This window comes from Mesoplodon bidens (genome assembly GCF_964165515.1).
Source record: "Mesoplodon bidens genome assembly, chromosome: 6".
NCBI lineage: Eukaryota > Metazoa > Chordata > Mammalia > Artiodactyla > Ziphiidae > Mesoplodon > Mesoplodon bidens.
Genome location: NC_138162.1, coordinates 24,985,693 through 25,005,264, shown reverse-complemented (window position 1 = coordinate 25,005,264; position 19,572 = coordinate 24,985,693). Strand labels below are relative to the sequence as shown.

Here is a 19,572-nt window from a genome sequence, read left to right as displayed (position 1 = left end):
CCCAGATCTCGGTTTCTAAATACTGTTCTCTGCTACAAAGAACCGGGACTCCTCAGAGAAATGGCTGATTCCAAAACAAGAGCAAGGAAAATACAAGGAGAGCCTGGAACCTCTTGTGCCAAGTAGAAAAGTGCTCAAAAAAATTATGGGGACATGTTGAAAAAACACAGAAGACAGCATGAAGGGGTTTCCTACTAGCCAGATCTGGAAAATTTTGAACAAAATGAATAATAGTAGTAATGGATTATAAGACACGGAATCTAAAAGGATCCCATAAGTCTATACTGATATACATAAATGAGTGGGAGGAAAGATCTTGTTTACAATATATTGCCAAGTATTTAAATGGAATGTTAGAGTTAGAAAATCACCATTTTGCAGCCACCAAAGTAATATGACTCAGATAGGAATCATCAATGGAAGCTGCAACCACTGAGTTAATGTTTGTGGGGGAACAGGATACCCACACAGTCTCAAAGTATCTCCCACAGATTATTTATTAATTACAAGAGGGAAATGGTACCTTTGAAGTGGAGAGATCTGGCTGACATCACCTCAACCAGATGATCAAAAACATCACCAATAATGGGACAAAGTACCATCAAATGCCCCTGATGTGAAACACTGAGAAGGTGAGAACATCACTTACATAGAATTCCTGCCAAGAATACATAACCTGAATTCAATGATGAAAACACATTCAGACAAACCCAAACTGAAGGACATTCTATAAAATAAATGACCTGAAATATCAATGACATAACAGACTGAAGTAGGCTGAGGTCTTTTTTTTTTTTTATTGAAGTGTAGTTGATTTACCATGTTATGCCCATCTCTGCTGTGCAGCATGTTATGCCCATCTCTGCTGTGCAGCAAAGTGACTCAGTTACACACACATACACATGCATTCTTTTTCATATTCTTTTCCATTGTGGTTTATCCCAGGAGATTGGATATAGTTCCTTGTGCTATACAGTAGGACCTTGTTCTTATCCATTCTAAATGTCATAGTTTGCATCTACCAACCCCAAACTCCTAGTCCATCCCTCTCCCTCCCTCCCTTCCCCTTGGCAACCCCAAGTCTGATCTCTCTGTGTGTCTGTTTCTGTTTCATAGATGTTCATTTGTGTCATATTTTAGATCCCACATATAAGTGATATCATGTGGTATTTGTCTTTCCCTTTCTGTCTTCACTTAGTATGATAATCTCTACTTGCATCCATGTTGCTGCAAATGGCACTATTTCGTTCTTTTTTATGGCTGAGTAGTATTCCATTGTATGTATGTACCACATCTTTATCCATTCATCTGTCAATGGACATTTAGGATGTTTCCATGTTTTGCCTATTGTAAATAGTGCTGCTATGAACATAGGGGTGCATGTGTCTTTTTGAATTATAGTTTTATCTGGGTATATGCCCAGGAGTGGGACTGCTGGATCATATGGTAATTCCAGTTTTAGTTTTCTGAGGAACCTCCATACTCTTTTCCATAGTGGCTGCACCAACTGACATTGCCACAAGCAGTGTAGGAGGGTTCGCTTTTCTCCACACCCTCTCCAGCATATGTTATTTGTAGACTTTCTTTGTAATCTTTGGCTGCGTTGGGTCTTCGTTGCTGCACGTGGGCTTTCTCTAGTTGCAGTGAGTGGGAGCTATGCATTGTTGCGGTGCGCAGGCTTCTCGTTGCAGTGGCTTCTCTTGTTGCAGAGCACAGGCTCTGGGCGTACGGGCTTAGTTGCTCTGAGGCATGTGGGATCTTCCCGGACCAGGACTCAAACCCGTGTTCCCTGCATTGGCAGGCAGATTCTTAACCACTGCGCCACCAGGGAAGCCCCTAGACATTTTAGTGATGGCCATTCTGATCGGTGTGAGGTGGTACCTCACTGTAGTTTTGATTTGCATTTCTCTAATAATTAGTGATGTTGAGCATCTTTTCACGTGCCTATTGGCCATCTGTATGTTTTCTTTGGTAAGTGTCTGTTTAGGTCTTCTGCCCATTTTTGGATAGGTTTTTTGTTGTTGTTGAGTTGTATGAGCTGTTTGTATATTTTGGAGATTAAGCCCTTGTCGGTCACATCATTTGCAAACACCTTCTCCCAGTCCATAGGTTGTCTTTTTGGTACCCCCATCCCCACCCAGCAGCATGCAGGATCTTGGTTCTCTGACCAGGGATTGAACCCGCGTCCCTTGCAGTGGAAGCACGGAGTCTTAACCACTGGACCACCACAGAAGTCCCTGTCTTTTCAGGGGTTTTTTGTTTGTTGTGTTTTTTTAAAATTTATTTATTTATTTATTTTTGGCTCCATTGGGTCTTCATTGCTCTGCACAGGCTTTCTCTAGTTGCAGCGAGCAGGGGTACTCTTGTTGCGGCGCACGGGCCTCTCATTGCAGTGGCTTCTCTTGTTGCAGAGCGTGGGCTCTAGGAGCGCGGGCTTCAGTAGTTGTGGCTCACCGGCTCTAGAGTGCAGGCTCAGTAGTTGTGGCGCACGGGCTTAGTTGCTCCGTGGCATGTGGGAGCTTCCCAGACCAGGGCTCGAACCCATGTCCCCTGCATTGGCAGGTGGATTCTTAACCACTGCACCACCAGGGAAATCCCTCTTTTCGTTTTTTTAAGTTTCCTTTGCTATGCAAAAGCTTTTGAGTTTAATTAGGTCCCATTTGTTTATTTTTATTTCTACTGCTTTGGGAGGCTGACCTAAGAAAACAACTGGTATGATTTATGTCAGAGAATGTTTTGTCTGTGTTCTCTTCTAGGAGGTTTATGGTGCATGTCTAACGTTTAAATCTTAAGCCATTTTGAGTTTTTTGTGTGTGCACGGTGTGAGGATGTGTTCTAACTTTATTGATTTACATGTGGCTGTCCAACTTTCACAGCACCACTTGCTGAAGAGACTTTTTCCCACTTTATATTTTTGCCTCCTTTGTCAAAGATTAATTGACTGTAGGTGTGTGGGTTTATTTCTGGGCTTGCTGAGGTCTTGAGATTGAAGGAGGAAGGGCTGATTCCAAGGCTGACTACAGACATGATAAGTAAATGCAACACATGGTCCTGGATTGGGTCCTTAAAGGACATTATTGGGCCAATTAGCAACATTAAAAAATAGGTAGTGTATTAGATAATATAATACTGTATCAATGTTAAATTGCCTGAATTTGGTAGGTATATGTGGTTATATAAGAGAATATCCTGTTCTTAGGAAAAACATGCTAGATATTTAGGGGTGAAGAAGGGCCAGGATGTCTGCAACTTACTCTCAAATAGTTCATTAAAAAAATATACCTACAGTATATATTTTTTCACTCCCTTGTTGTCTTTTTCTCCTCTTGCCACCATCTGGCTGATTGCCTCCTGGAGTTTCTCAGTTCAAATTCCTGAGAGAGAGAACGGTGCTTGGGTTGGATCCTCTCCACCACCCCTCTCTGGGCAGAGCACTTTGCACTAGGAAACCTCATAGGTCCCTGACGAGCCTCGGATTGCCTACCTGAGGTCAGGTGCCCACCCCCTGTCCAATCAGTTCCGGCCCAGAGTGCATCATGTGGTACATAACACAGCTGCCACCACTGCCACCACTGCTCCCTCCATGGAGGTGGTGGGCAAGAAGATCTCCTTCCTTAAAGGGGTTTGGCAGGCCCCGTGCTTGGTCTAGCCAGTAGATACTATCTCCCAACTACCTGAGTTAATTCCAGAGAAGGCCTCCACACCTAACTCTGTGCTTCATTCTCACCCTTACTCTTTTAACAAATGTTATAGAAAGATGCCTGCTCTGGGCCAGGTCTTGTGCTAGGTACTAGGGGCACAAAAGTGACCCAGTCCCTACTCCTGAGCTCTGACTCAAGCTGGAAATGGCATGAAGAACTCAGATAACGGAAGGTCAGAGCTGAATCACGACCAACAAACAGAAGGCAGTCAACGCTGGTTGAGGCCTGAGTCCCATGGAACACAGAGATGGGGTCCAAAAGGCCTCCTGGATGGTAGCACTGGCTGTGGCTCATGGGAGGGAAAAGGGCTATGAAACAGGGACCTGGCTGCTGGGAGGGTGCCCAGTGCCATCCCTGGGTTTCTGTTTTCTCTTCGCACAGCCGGACCCGGCAGGACGGGACATCTCCATCCGCCCTCTCCTAGAGCACTGTGAGAACACCCACATGACCATCTGGCTTGGCATCGTCTATGCCTATAAGGGGCTTCTCATGGTAGGTGCAGAGCGGGAGGCAGAGTGGGGGAAATGCTTCTCTGTCAGAGCTCTCTCTCCTAAGCGCCTCCGTCAACATAAAAATAAACAGAGCCCCCAGGACTAAGCACTTGCTCTTTGCCAGTCTCGGTGCCTGGCACGTGTCATTTCAGTCCCACAACAATCACATGAAATAGGTACAAATAATGTCCCCATTTCACTGTGAGTGTGCCTCCCAGCTGCCACTGTCCTGCTCCCTGACAGCAGTCTGTTGGTCCCCAGCACACATTCACATCCTGTGGGAGATGAGTGGAGTCATCTCCATTTGGAGATGGGGGAAATCAGGCTCAGACAAGTTAAATGATTTGCCAAAGGCCGCCTGGTAACCTCCAACTTCCAAACCCAATACTCTTTCCACTCCATTCATCTGTTATACAAAGATCACATACCAAGCCCACCTCACACAACTGTGGAACTTCAAAGTTATGAAGGACTTGAAAGGGCAGTCCCACCGACCTTATTCTGGGTTGACCCTTGAATCTTCTCTCCACATCCTGTGCAAACCATGCCTGCACCTGCACCCTCCTCAGATCCTTCCACAGTGAAGTGAAGCCGCGATCGGCCTCTGTGGCAGGGAGGAGGCACACAGAGCCCCTGTGAGAGAGCAGGCGTCTGGAGCACCCATCCAGCCCTGACGCATATTGCCAAGGGACCCCAGGCAGGCCATTTGGCCTTGCCTAGCCTCTGCTTCTTTCCCTCCAGGATGTGGAAAGCCACACCCAGCTGTGGGATTGAAGGCACCACACACAAAGGAACCAGCACGAAGCAAGCTTTCAACAGCGTGGTTTCCATCCCTCACTCAGTATCTGCTTCCTGGGCTTCTGGTTCCTATTTTAAGTGGAATTAGAAAAAATAATAAATCAGTCTGTGAGATAACACACTTAAAGGAGAGAAAAACAACTATGGTTGTAAAAAATACCAATTACAAAATAATTATTAACTTCCTCTTATAACGGATATAACAGTTTACTAAAGGCTTTCACATCCATCCTCTCATTTCATCCGGACAGAAGCCCTGTGAGATAGTGTAGGCCCTTGGGATGATGTTACATGGTTCGTGCAGGTGCTGGTTGCCCCAGACTTCAGAGATAAGGCCAGAGGGAAAGGAAGCCTTTGTAGGACAGCCTCCTGGAGGGGCTGGACCATAGCCGAAGCTCCTGCAGCAGTCAGCAGCTGTGGTCAGCTCTCCCTCCTGCCCACACCACCATTCTACCCAGCATTCCATCTGCACTTTCTCTGCAGCCTGCCCTCCCCTCAGACAACACATGATAGCTAAACCCGCAACACCCTACTTTACATCACATTTGACTTCCACCCTATTCATTTCTGTTGGAAATGTATTGGTTAGGAGTAGAGCTGCAAGTGACAGAAAACCCACAATAACAGTAGTTTTTAAAAAGATAATTGCCTTCTCAGGGAAGCAAAAGGGCTGGTGTGGAGGCTACTAGAATCTGAGCTCCTTGCATCTTGTCCTCCTCATCTTCATCATACAGCTTCCACATCATGGTCTAAGATGACTTTATGGTCTAAGATGGCTGCTCAAGCTCCAGCCATCACATCCCACTCCATCTGCTAGGAACGTGGAAGAGGAACAGCCTTCTCCTCTAAAGACACTTCCCAGAACTTGTACACACCACTTCCACCTACATGGCATTGTCTAGAACCCAGTCATATGCCACACCTAGCTTCAAGGACGGCTAGGAAATGTAGTCTCTCTACTCTGGGTGGCTCTGTGCATTAGGGGTCCCAGACACAGGGGCTCTGCCTGGTTTAACAGAAAAAAGACTAGCCTTAACTTCTAGAGACACAGTCGACTGTTGCCACCATATTGCTCTGTGGCCTTGGGCAAGCCCCTTCCTCTCTTCTGGGCCTTCAGGTTCTCTGTAGAGGGAGGGCATGTGGTTGAGACTGTGTCTGAAGTTCTTTCCCACTGTGGCCTCCTGTGGGTCTGTGTGTGAACCAGTGGTGGAGGTGAAGGAGGACCAGACAGTGTAACACCCCAGTCTGCATTTCTTTGGGAGGACTCAACCCAGGGCCACAAGTGGAGACAGATTGTGGAGACAGATTATCCAGAAGAACTAGCCAGCAGCAAACCCCCAGCCTCCCTCCCCGCAAGCCCCCACTTCAGAGTAGCGGGGAGTAACAGAATAACCCTCAGTTCAGTAGCTTCTCAGAGCAGGAGTGTATGCCGCCATCTGGTAATGACCGTCTCCCTTTTCTGTTCACCGTTCCAGTTGTTCGGTTGTTTCTTAGCCTGGGAGACCCGAAACGTCAGCATCCCCGCCCTCAATGACAGCAAGTACATTGGGATGAGCGTCTACAACGTGGGGATCATGTGCATCATCGGGGCTGCTGTCTCCTTCCTGACCCGGGACCAGCCTAACGTACAGTTCTGCATTGTGGCCCTGGTCATCATCTTCTGCAGCACCATCACCCTCTGCCTGGTGTTTGTGCCAAAGGTACGGGGCAGGTGCAAGCAATCCCCCCACCCTCACCACCCTGGCGTCTGGCCTCTGACTCCATCACAAGGGCATTGCTGTGTTTCTCTCACTTTCTACAAGTTTTATACACTTTTTTTTTTTAATGATGAACAGAATTCACATCACAGAAAGTTTGGAAAATGCAGAAAAGCAAAAAAAACAGATTTTTCAGAAATCTCACATAGTCCTGCCACTCGAAAATAATCACTGTTAATGTTTTGGTTTGGTTTTTTACTGTTAATATTTTTGATGTGTTTCCTTCCAGCCTCTTTTTTAATGGTTTAGGGCACTGATGCTTTTTCAGATATAGCTGTAATTATAGCACATTTTGCAATTTGCCTTTTTAACTTAACTTTTGCCCTTTGTATCTTCCCACATTCATAACCATTGTTGAGGGGATGTTCCATAATTTACTCAACCACTTGATCCCTTACTGGTGAGCATTACAGTTGTTTCCAGATTTTTTATATTATAAATGAACTTTTTTTTTCTACATAATACATTTTCCTTGTTTCCAATTATTCCCTTAAGGTAGAGTCACAGAAGTAGTATTAGTGGGTCAAAAGGAATAACCATCTTTAACAACCACTTATGTTTTTCATTCGTCTGAAGGGCTGACCTGAGAGAGATTTTCCAAACATTATCCACCCAGCAGTGGGCAGGTGAATCAGAGGCCTTGACCCCTGCAGTAGGCTGATCCATGTAGAGGAAAACCTGACCTTGGTGGGTCTCAAGAGTAAAAGAAGCAGCAGGAAACAGAGGTAGTTGAGAAGTCATTGACCCAAGTTAGGGAGTGTCTGCCTTAGAGAAAGGGGAGAGGAGAGATCGCTGGGGGTCCCATGGCTCCTGCAGCCTCCTGGGCGCCCAGTCAGTCCCTAAGCAGTGTCAGTTCTGCTCTAGAACACCTCTGGCATACACTCCCTCCTTTAGTTGTCAACACTTTCCCAGGCTCCAGGCTCACACCACAGCTTCTCTGCCTGCATTCTGACTTCCTCTCCACCCTGTAAAAGATGCCAGATGATTCTAAGCCCAGCTCTGACGGGGACACTGCTTTGTCACCCTTCATAGCTCCTCATTGCCTTCCTGGCTCCAGGATCAAGTCCCCGACGCTGGGCTGGCTTTCACGACCACTGGATCTCCTTGTCTCCCCCAGAGAACTCTGTCCACCATTCAACTGCCCTTCTCTATAAGTGCCCTGAGCCCTAGGCCTCCCTGCATTTGCATATGCCATTTCTTCCCCCTGGACTTCCTTTACCCTCACCATCCTTCCAGACCCTCCACAGACTCCAGCCCAGGCCCAGAGCACCGTGGTGAGCACTCTGCCCTGGATGCCTCTGGCCTGGTAAAGATCCTTCCTCCATCCCTGCCCCTCACCTCTGAACCATAGGTCCTGGTGGACAGAGGCCGTGGCCATGGTTCTAACAAGCACAAGCCTTCACTTTCCTCCCATTGTCTTCACAGCTGTCACCTACAGCTGTTTATTTTCTACGTGGAGCTAGGCCTAAGGGGCCCTGGGTGGCCTCTGCAGGATAGCTGGGATGTGGGTGGAATCAGGATCAGGAGAGACCAGACATCTAGTGGCAAAGAAGAAAACCGAGACTCTGCAAGGGGAAGGGGGCTGCCCAAGGGCACACACAAACGAGGGACAGAAACAAGTCTGAGCCCAGGGCTCCAGGCTCCCAGCCTGTGTCGTTCCTGGGGCCCCATGTTGCCTCCAGCGCAGGACCCGCTGGAAGCAGCTGGATGGGCGTGGGAGGAAGGGCCCCAGGGTCCTCTTTTCAGCCCCACCTTTGTCCTTTCAGCTCATCACTCTGAGAACAAACCCAGACGCAGCAACTCAGAACAGACGATTCCAGTTCACTCAGAATCAGAAGAAAGAAGATTCTAAAACCTCCACCTCAGTCACCAGCGTGAACCAAGCAAGCACGTCCCGCCTAGAGGGCCTGCAGTCAGAAAACCATCGCCTGCGAATGAAGATCACAGAGGTACCTCCCACAGCACTGGTCGCCAGGGCCCCATCCTCCCATTTGAGTCCCTTTGCCCTGTGCAGGGACTTTCCGGGCTGCCACTCCCCACCACGTCCCCTCTAGAGCATCCCCACATCATGGCTGTGCAGTCCCATCTACCGTCGTTATGGCTGCAAGAACCGGGAGGAACATGAACTAGACAGAGATGGTTTGTCAGAATCTGACAGGAGTTTATTACCCACCTGGCCCAGGCTCTGGGGTCCATCAATGCCCGATTCAAGACATCCTCAGAAAGAAAGGAGTTCTTAAAGATTTGTGATTATACTAGTGAGTTGGGAAAACTCAGTTTTCCACCTGGGGCCAGGGCAGGGGCTGGGCTGGGGCCTCTGACTCAGCTGGAGCCTTTGTTTTCTAGCTGGACAAAGACTTGGAAGAGGTCACCATGCAGCTGCAGGACACACCAGAAAAGACCACCTACATTAAACAGAACCACTACCAAGAACTCAACGACATTCTCAACCTGGGGAACTTCACTGAGAGCACAGGTAAGAGGAGGTGGGACCCCTGCGTATGAGACACCAGCTGTCCATTTTACAGATGAAGAAACTGAGGCTCAGAGAGGGGGGTGGGGCAGGTCTGAAGTCACACAAGCCAAGCTGGAGTATCTGGAACCCACGTCTTCTGAGCGCAGTTCAGTGTTTGTTTGGAGCCCCACCTGGGGATCCACCTATGCACGGGGCTTCTTTTTCTCAGTCCCTTGGGCTCCAGTTCCATGCGTACCCCACATGGCCAGCATTCCCAGCGTTCTGACTGGGGGCACATTGTTCTTAGTGAATAATGTACTCATACTTCTTCCAACATTTCACAGTTTCAAACACACCTCATCAACATACAGGAAAGGAATGGTCAGTAAGATGACATGACGTTCGATCCCACCAACCACCTGGGAAATAACACAGTCCGTTTTTTGCCTACATTTAGGCAAAATTTAAAAAAGATTACCAGTGTTGATAAGAGCGTATGGAAATGGACACTCTCCTGCAATGTTTTGGAAGTCGGTCTGGCACTCTCCAAATATCTGATGTTAAGCCTCTTGACTAGCAATTCCCCTAGTGGGAGGCTTCCCCTTGGAAATAACCCCACAGGGTCAAAGGTGTAGACACATAGTGCTTATCATAACACTACTTGTAGGCGAGAAAAGCTGGAATTAACTTACATGTTCGTCAGTTGGAGTGGTTTCATGAATTCTGATACAGCAAAACAAGGCATATAATAGTTATTAAAAAGTGAGGTGCATCTCTTTGTACAGATATGGAAAGATCTCTAAATGAGAAAAGCAGTATGAAGACAAGCATTATGATACACACAATATGCACACACATGTATGTGTATATGTGTGTATGTGTGTAAGTGCATTTTTTAAAAGGTCTGGTAGAACAAACACCAGATTGTTAACAGTATCCACTTGTGGGAAAGGGACAATATGTGTGGAGAGTGGATGAGAAGGGATTCTTTTATGTTTCATTTTATATACTTCTCTACTGTTTGCATCTTGTCATTAGCATATATTCATTAATTTTATAAAATTTGTTTAAATCAATGGAAAATCTTTAGTTTCTTTTATTCTTATTACAAAAGAATTATTATATAATTCTTATTATATTAGATGTTGATTGTTTAAAAATGTCTAGATTCAGATAAGTAACAAGGAAACTGAAAGAATAAAAATTATTCCTGATTATTTTAGTATCTAGTAAAGGTGGGCATTTCAAATTTGTGGAGAAAAATGAATTATTCAATAAATTTCATTGGGATAAATGGGTAGCCATCTGGAAAAGAATAAGGTTAGATCCTTACCTCACAACTTACACAAAAATAAATTCCAGATGGATAAAAGATTTAAATATAAAAAGTGAAAACCATGACTGTACTAGAAGAAACCATAGGAGAATTTCTTTTGTAATCTCAGCAGGAGGGAAACCTTTTCAGTTTGATGCAAAACAGAGAAACCATAAAAAAAAAAGTTGATTAGTTTAAATACAAAAGAAATCTTGTTAACAATGTGAAAGCCATCATAAGTACAGTCAAAAAATCAAACAACAAACTAAGCCAAAAAATATTATCTCAGGTAATAAGCTTATTCCCTTATATAAAAAGAAATTATATGTAATTGTATACAAAGTATATATAACTATATACAGACTAATAAGAAAAAGACCAACAAACCAAAAGAAAAATGGGCAAAAGAGAGTTCTCATTAAAGGAAATACAAGTGGTTCTCATGTTTATGAAAAGATGCTCAGTCTCCCTCCTAATTAAAGGAATGCAAATTAATTTGCACTGAAGTACCATTTTTACCTATAAGAGTAACAAAGATCAGAGATCAAAAAGTTGCTGAGAGTGGGAGGCAACAGGTGGCAAAACACTGCTGCCTGAAATAGAAATTGTTATGACCCAGCAACTCCAATTTGGGAATTTATCTTAAGGATATACAGTCAACTCTCATTACTCACGGTAATCGTGTTCTACAAAGTCCCTGTGAACCGTGAATTCCTAGGGGAGACACAGGGTTAGGTTCCTGCAAGCCTCTCCCAGGTGGACATTTTCATCAACTGATGAATACATAATTTTGTTTTATGTGTGTTTCTACTGGAAGACACCTTGTTTAATATACATTGTTGATTCATTAACACTGGACTCATAGCCAACAGCACTGTAACTCATATCTGAACGACACATCTAACACACATTTTCTCCATCTGGCACATCACAGCTTAGGAGAACAATGGATAGCACTTCAGCACTAGGCTTGGGAGCCATTTTAAACAGCAAAAGCACCAACACAACGCACAAAAATGTGAAAAACGTAGTACTTCATAGACCACAATAAGGATACTTATTTATGAGAGATAAAACAAGAAGGCAGAGCCTTGTTCAACCTCAGCTGGGAGAGCAACTCAGATTTTTGATGCTCTGTGTGTGTTATTGAATGACAGTGAAAGCACGAGTATTGACTCTGGGGTTACAAATAAATTTTAGCAAGTAGGCGAGTTCATAAACACAGAATCTATGAATGAAGAGGATTGACTGTATTCACATGGATGCAAAATGACACACATATAAGGTTGCCCTAACCCTGCAGCAGAAAAAGAAAACACCCATACCTTTTTTTTTAATATAAATTTATTTATTTTTGGCTGTGTTGGGTCTTAGTTGTTGCGCATGGGCTTTCTCTAGTTGCGGCGAGTGGGGGTACTCTTCATTGTGGTGCACAGGCTTCTCGTTGCAGTGGCTTCTCTTGTTGTGGAGCATGGGCTCTAGGCACGCGGGCTTCAGTAGTAGTGGCTCGAGGGCTCTAGAGCGCAGGCTCGGTAGTTGTGGCGCACGGGCTTAGCTGCTCTGCGGCATGTGGGATTCCTGGACCAGGGCTTGAACCCATGTCCCCTGCATTGGCAGGCAGATTCTTAACCACTGTGCCACCAGGGAAGCCCAACAGCCATACTCTTTTCCAAACCAAATGAATCCAGATCTCTTAGGTGGGGGCCATGTTTTTATATTTCGTATTTCTTTAGTTCTCTCCAGGTGGTTCTGAAGCACAAAGATGGTTGAGAGCATCATGTTTTGTGGCTACACAGTATTTCTGTGAATGGAGGCCCCATACGTACATATTAGTATGAAACTAATCCATTATTACCTGACAATTCGGGTTAGTTTCAACTTTCTGATATTGTAAACAATGTGGATTTGAACATCTTGTGTATATTTTCACAAACATCCTTAATTATTTCTTTGGGATAGTTCCTGAAAGTGGAAATTCTGGGTAAAAGACATACTTTTTTATAGTGTTTGATGCTTATTGACAGTACCTGCCAGAAAGATTATGCCAGTTTATACTCCCACCAGCAGTTTACTATTATTATTCTTTTCAGACTTAGCAATCTTATGGAAAATATACCTTGGAGTTCTTTTTTTTCTTTGTCATTATATTCCTAATGCACCCGTGAAAAAGACCTTCATATTAGAACCTCTCATTTCTAAGTTATGTTGCCTACATTGGCCGACTCGATTCCCTTTTTTTCTTGGAGAAAGGGAGGTCCCACGGCACACCATCCACATCCCCAGCACGCCACTTCCATCCCTGAACAGGGGCTTCTTGGCTCCCTGCCTTGGTCTCAGGAGAGCGGCTCAGGGACCATGGCTTAGAGAACACAAAGGAAGATGGGCTCTTTTGCATTCTCTCTCCTTGGGCAGTATCCTAAAAATGACTGCATTGTTGATTTTTAAAAATTAAGTTAACAGAATTATTGCAGTATTGTTGTTTTGCATTCAGATGGGGGAAAGGCCACTTTAAAAAACCACCTCGATCAAAATCCCCAGCTACAGTGGAACACGACAGAGCCCTCTCGAACATGCAAAGATCCTATAGAAGATATAAACTCCCCAGAACAGTAAGTACCTTCTCCTTCACAATTACTGCCAAAGACTACATTCCTCCTACACAAGAGTTTACACTGGGCACCGTGTTTTCACATGCATTACTTTATTTGAACTCTACAGTAATCTCATGATGCAGGTCAAATTACACTGCTTATTTTACACATAAGAAGACTAATATTCAAAGAGGGGAGGTGACTTGCCAAAGCTTACCAGTTGCTAAATGCAGGAGATGATAGGATTTGAACTTGGGTCTCTCCAACATCAAATCCCATGTTCTCTGCCTTTGTTACATATAAAATGAATACATTTACTTAACACCAATTTACTGAGACCTACTATGTATCAAGCACAGCACTGAAGAAAACAGACAAAAACCCTTCCCTTCATGGAGTTTACATTCTATCTGGGAAGACAATAACTTAACAAAAAAGCAAAACCTAGTATGTTAAATGATAGGTGCTTTGGAGAAAAACTAATCAGGGAAGGAGTTAGGGAGTATAATTTTACACAGGGAGGTCAGAGCAAACTTGGTGAGGTGACATCTAAGCAAGCTTTGTCCATCTCCAGTAGCTTTGTCCCCACTGGCGATTTTTAGTTCTTCCCAGTTTACAGTGGATTAGAAGCAGCAATTAGAAATGTCAACTCTGAAACTTGTTCCCTGGGAAGTGACAAGGGGAGAGGAACCAGCAAAGGGAGCCCAATCACCAACTGCAGTGTCATTTGGGGCCGTTTAGTCTTAGAGCTAGTAGCCTCTCAACCCAGTTAGCTCCAGGGCCTCGCAGCTGACAGTCCAGTATAATTACTGATGGTTACATGGCATTCATCAGTGGTCTACCTATTAGTTCCCTGCAGTACAGTGCAAGCACCTTGAGGGTAAGGTTTAAGTCCTTCCTATGTCCCTTGGACTGAACACAGCTTTCAGCACTGAGTAGGTTTTTGACAATGAATTAATGAAAAGGCAAACAGGATCCCAGCAGACAGCAGAATGTGTGGCTCTGACAACCACAAACAGATGCCCACCCTGCCCGGGATGCTCAGACAGAACACCCTTTCCCAGGTCAAGTTCATTCTTCAGCTCCCCATTTTCCTGGACTCTGCCAACACCAATGACATTACACAAGCTCAACTTTAATTTCCAAATGAAGTCTCCAACACACTAATCTCTCATGAGCACCTGGGACGGGTCTCTTGGGAGAAGCCCTTCTGGCCAGCAGGTCCTTAGGGAGTGGGGGCAGCACTGCATCTGTCCCCACCCATCTCAGAACCCCACCAAGGCATACACCCCAGGGCGCACACTGGTGGGCTGAGGCAGCCTCTGTGAGTTGATTTGCCACCCCACAAAGCACTGTGGTTCAACAGAAGAAGCAAGAGTCACACCTTGCCCAGTTCTGGTTGCTTCTGTGAGCCAGTTACACAAACTCTGTACCCTTCTCTCATCTTTATAATGGGAACAGCAGTGCTGCTTTTGCCTATTGGGTTTTGTGAAGGTCTGGGGTTTTTCCCACCTGAGTGGCCAGGCCTGGGGGACACAAGGAGGCCTAAGAGTTCAGGGAATGCAAACTTCCCAGATGCAGTGGGAAACTGCACGAAACACAGCCGAGCAGGGGAGCAGTGGCCTGGGCACATCCGCCAAAGCAGCCGTCACAACAAATAAGGTGATTTACTCTCCCGCCTGCTGGTTGTGAGGACTGATGAGAAGGCAAGCGGAAGGGTGTGGCGGTGGGCAGGTAGTCAGAAGGCTGCTCCCTTTTCACTCCGCTCCTCCATCAGTCCTGTTTACCCAGCCCCTGACTCAGCCCGGCCTCAGATTTTTTTCTGGCTGCCTTTCTGGGAATTTACCAGAAATTCCATGTTCTGGGGACATAGAGAAGGAAGGAGCTCACTCTCTGAGGGGGTTAGCACAAAAACGATGACATTTAAACTGGATCTTAAAGGGAAAGCAGTCATCAGATGGGAAAGCAGAGGAAGAGCTATCTAGGCCGGGGAACCAGCATGTGCAGAGGCATGGAAGATTGCCCATAAGCAGGGTTTTAGGGGTAACTAGCCACCAGAGGGTAAGGTTTTCGGGGAGAGGGGGTAGAAGGTTCACCTGGAGAATGTGACAAGAGGCAGATCTTGGGGAGCCCTGAATACCCCATCCCAGTGTTGGAGAGAAAACGCTAGTCACCAAAGAAGCCAAAAGACCAGGAAGGAACCTTTTGGAATTGGCCCAGCAAGAGGGACTGAGGTCCTGGACAAGAGACAGTGGCAGAGAAGCCAATAAGGAAGAACAGAGCAGCTGAGAAGCCTTTCAGGGATGGAACCCAAAGCCAAGGCCATTCGGGGACTGGCAAGAGTAGCGAATGAGAGCTGTCTGGGTTTGCAGCAAAGCCCTGTTCAAAGGGCAAGGCCTTATTCTTAAAAATCACTGGAGGGCTTCCCTGGTGGCGCAGTGGTTGAGAGTCCGCCTGCCGATGCAGGGGACACGGGTTCGTGCCCCTATCCCGGAAGATCCCACATGCCGCGGAGCGGCTGGGCCCGCGAGCCATGGCCGCGGAGCCTGTGTGTCTGGAGCCTGTGCTCCGCAACGGGAGAGGCCACAGCAGTGAGAGGCCCGCGTACAGCAAAAAAAAAAAAAAAAAAAAAAAAAAAAAAAAAAAAAATCACTGGAAGCTCAAGAAGCCTGCCTCCTCCTTGCTGCCGCTGCTCTGGTTATTCCTGAGGCAGCAGCTGGCACAGGCAGGCCTGCATTAAACACCTGCCAGATGGATGAGTGGTTAGATGACAGGATGGACAGATCTTGGATTCAGAGAGAAGTTAGCTTCTTAGCACCACCATCAGCTTCTTAGCCAAAGCGACTCCAAGGGCCTTCCTGGTGGGCAGCCCACTAGCCTTCACTAACACCCCCCTTCCTTCTCTCCCTGCCACAGCATCCAGCGCCGGCTGTCCCTCCAGCTCCCCATCCTCCACCACGCCTACCTCCCGTCCATTGGAGGCGTGGACGCCAGCTGTGTCAGCCCCTGCGTCAGCCCCACCGCCAGCCCCCGCCACAGACACGTGCCACCCTCCTTCCGAGTTATGGTCTCGGGCCTGTGAGGGCGGGAGGCCTGGGGCCGGGGCCTCCCCCGCGACTGAACCACACGGAGCAGAGGCATCTGCTACAGGAACCCTGTCAGCTCTGGCCGCGGAGAAGCTGGCGCCATGGCTGGCCTTGCGGGACTGCTCGGATGGCACGGAGTGCACAGGATGGGGGGCACTTGGCACCTGACCTCGCGCCTTATTTGTGAAGTTTTCATCCTTTCACAAAGAAGAGGAATGAAAATGACTTCTTCCTTAATGTCTGCAAAGGAGGAGGAGCTAGGATATTTGAAACTTGGCAAAAAAAAAAATCCTAGACAAGGAGAAAGTCACTAGAACTCCAGCTAGAAGTCACTGAGTGGCCCTGAGCAGCCTTGAGAAGAGGCGAGGGGCTTCTGGAGAAACAGCCTCTGCCTCTGCACACATGCCACCGGCTGTGGCCCCCCAGGCCAGCCCTTCTCCCATCTGGAGAAGGAGGTGGGCAGGGCAGCCAGGCTCCCAGCTGCCAGTCCAGCCAACCCCAGCCTTCCTGGAACAGGGAGTCTACAGGGAGGGCAGCCGGGCACAGCTCTGCGGGCCGAGGGCTGGGGTACCGGAGCAGGCTGACTCGCATGCCTCCCGGTGGGACCTTACTCTCTGATAAATGCCACACGTTAATACAATAACACCCGTTCCGGGACCGTGGGGATTTAGGGCACGTCACTGCAGACACGCTCTGCAGCATTCACCCACAGTCGGCCATGCACCCACCACGTCAGCCATGTCCTTGTGTTCGTATCAGGTGTTCCCCGTAATAAGGGGGGCACCCGAGCTAATCATAGAATGTCTGTTCCCAGCAAACACGATAAAGAAAGATTGTGCACTTTAACCTCTCTCATCAGGGCCCAAGGGCTGGCTGAGGTTTTGTTTTGTTTTTTTCCACTGACTTTGTTTCTGACCAAAGTGAATCGGGGGCATCTGCTAGAAGATATCCCTGTAGTCGCGGGGAGAGAGTTGCTAGCTGAGGGCTTCCCTTAACTTCCAGAAGGCAGCCTTCATTGGGACAAGCCAGCAAGCTCTGCCCTTGGGGGTCCCAGGGGTGATCAATCAGCACACTGATTCTCATTCATAAGATCACTCTTCCCTTTTAAACGAACCCCAAAGAGCACTGGCCTGGGAGTCACAAAGACCTGGGTTCAAGCCCTTGTTCCACTGCTAACTCCCTCCATGACCTTGCGCAAGTCACTTGTGTCTCTCTGAGCCTCAGTTTCCCCTAACAAACTGGGGTTGAAATAACACCTGTCCTGCCCTACCTCAAAGGGTCACTCTGAAGATCAAAACTTGATCTCATCCAGGAAAGCTTCATACCAAACAGTGAAGCGGCCCTGACCCATGAGGTATCAGGATGACCATGACCTGCAGCCCTCAGGACAGACAGGGCTGTGGCCCAGAGAAGCTCCCAGCACAGCCCTCTACCAGTATCCACCTGGCTGGAGAGAGGTGGATCCCGATGATTTCTGTGACATTCCTGGGACAGGTTCATTTGCTAAAGAAAGGCCTGAATGACAATGTCCCGGACATCTGCACAACTGAGCAGTCGCTCAACTCCCTAAAGAAACCTAATGGCAGCTTCAACAGGCAGGCAATAATCTCTTCCCAGACCACTGAAGTCAGGAATACAGTGTTGTCACCACCAGGGTTTGACAAAAGGGCCCATGGGAATCTTAACCATCACCAACATTTCAAAACACCCTATTTCACGTAGCATAGAGTTCCCCTCCCCTCCCCCAAAGAGAGGTTATGGAGGTACTGTAGCTTTTAGGGGAAAAAAAAAATGTTAACACATCACAGGTCAAGTTGAAGTCACTGTCTGTTTAGGCACTACAAATCGGTGTTGTCACTCACTGTGTATTACAGTATTTACTTGCTTTCTTGATTTCACCAAACCAGATTTAATTTAAAGGACCACATCAATTTTTCAAAGGGAAAGAAACAATTCATTGTACATAATGTATACACACACACAAAAACAATACCTGTAGAAATATTAATCCAGCATAGCAGGAAAGAAAAAAAGAAACAAAAGTACGGACAGTCGGAGGTGAGTGTGTGCATCTGTGACCCACTGTGACTCCTGAGCGTGCACAGTCTTCTAGGTTAACCCACACAGTACATTCTCTGTCTTAATGATACTGTAGGTTCACCTGTTTTTTTTTAATTTCCCCACAAATAACAAGACCCACAGAAGTGACTCTAGCTATTTAACGGTTCTGTCCTTTTATATGCAGCAAACACACCATACACTTCCGAAGAGGCTTCAGCCTGAAGGTGTTTTCCAATGATGTTAGTGCACAAACGCTTTAAATTAGACTGGAACTGCCAGAATCAAATGTAAATGAGGAATTTCTCGTACCCCTATTGCATGGTATCAATTTTTAATAAATTGTTGCAAATTTGTTTTTATGAATAAAAGGAAGAAAACTGTTGTCTTTAATGCCTACTCTTCCCAAAATGCAGGTCAAATCAGGCCATATTCTCCTGCTAAGAAACTCAGGGAAAGGCTCTGGGGGTGCCTGCTCAGCATGGTCCCTTCCTTCAGAAGCTGCCTTCCCCTGGCTTCTGCAGGCAGTAACAGAGCAGCCTGTTACCATGTGGTGATAGATCCAGGGGTGAGAACCTGACCTGAGCTGGGCCAGTAACTCCCTTCCCCCTGCAGAGAAATTAGCCACAGAAGAGAAAAATGAAGCCAGCACAGAGAAACAGGATCAAGAGATGGGTCCTAATGGTATCCAAGCACCGGGTCAGCTGTTCCTGAAAGCCAGCAGCACCCTCGTCTTTCCCATGCTGGGATGTTCAGACCTTCCTCAGATTCTCAGTTCTCCCAATAAATCACCCTTTTTGCCTTGGTTAGTTCAAGTTCAGTTCCCATCAGTTGCAACCAAAAGGTTCCTGACTAGTCTAGAACGCTCACTGCCTCCCCAGGCCTGCCTCCCCGCCTCCCCAGCCCCGAGTCCAGGCCATGACAGCCTGTGGAGACTTGGTCTCATGCTCCTTCCAGACTCATCACCCTCCTCCCCTGGACCCTATAGACTGTTTGCACTTCCTCCACTGCACTGGGCCCTCAACCTGCAGCTCCATCTCAGGTCCACCCCATCCTTCAACGTCCCATCCAAAACCACCTCTTAGTTCCCCCGACTTGAAATCCTCTCTTCCACTGTCCCTCTCTCACCACACCGGGTAAAGGCTCACACTGGCCCTTCCTCTCCACCCCAGACAATGAGCTCCCCAAGGATGGGAGTCACATCTACTTCCTCGATGTCCTACCCAGCATCAGGCCCTCCCACTGGCTCAGAACAGTCCTTGATGAGGCTTTTGCAGAGCTGAACATTTTGGCTGAGGCATGTCCATACTGGTTTCCGGG

General features: G+C 47.0%; 1 protein-coding gene across 1 annotated transcript in view; it reads left to right on the top strand.

The window, feature by feature from the left end:
* Positions 1-19,084, top strand: part of GABBR2 (gamma-aminobutyric acid type B receptor subunit 2) — a gene marked incomplete at its 5' end in the record, with an annotated part of 369,129 nt that extends 350,045 nt beyond the window's left edge. Inside the window, 6 exons of the mRNA XM_081238251.1 lie at positions 4,083-4,193; positions 6,466-6,690; positions 8,514-8,696; positions 9,094-9,223; positions 13,009-13,126; positions 16,025-19,084. Coding sequence (XP_081094377.1) covers positions 4,083-4,193; positions 6,466-6,690; positions 8,514-8,696; positions 9,094-9,223; positions 13,009-13,126; positions 16,025-16,190 — 933 coding nt within the window. The 3' untranslated portion in view covers positions 16,191-19,084. The remainder of the gene's footprint in view (positions 1-4,082; positions 4,194-6,465; positions 6,691-8,513; positions 8,697-9,093; positions 9,224-13,008; positions 13,127-16,024) is intronic.
* Positions 19,085-19,572: the final 488 nt, after the last annotated feature.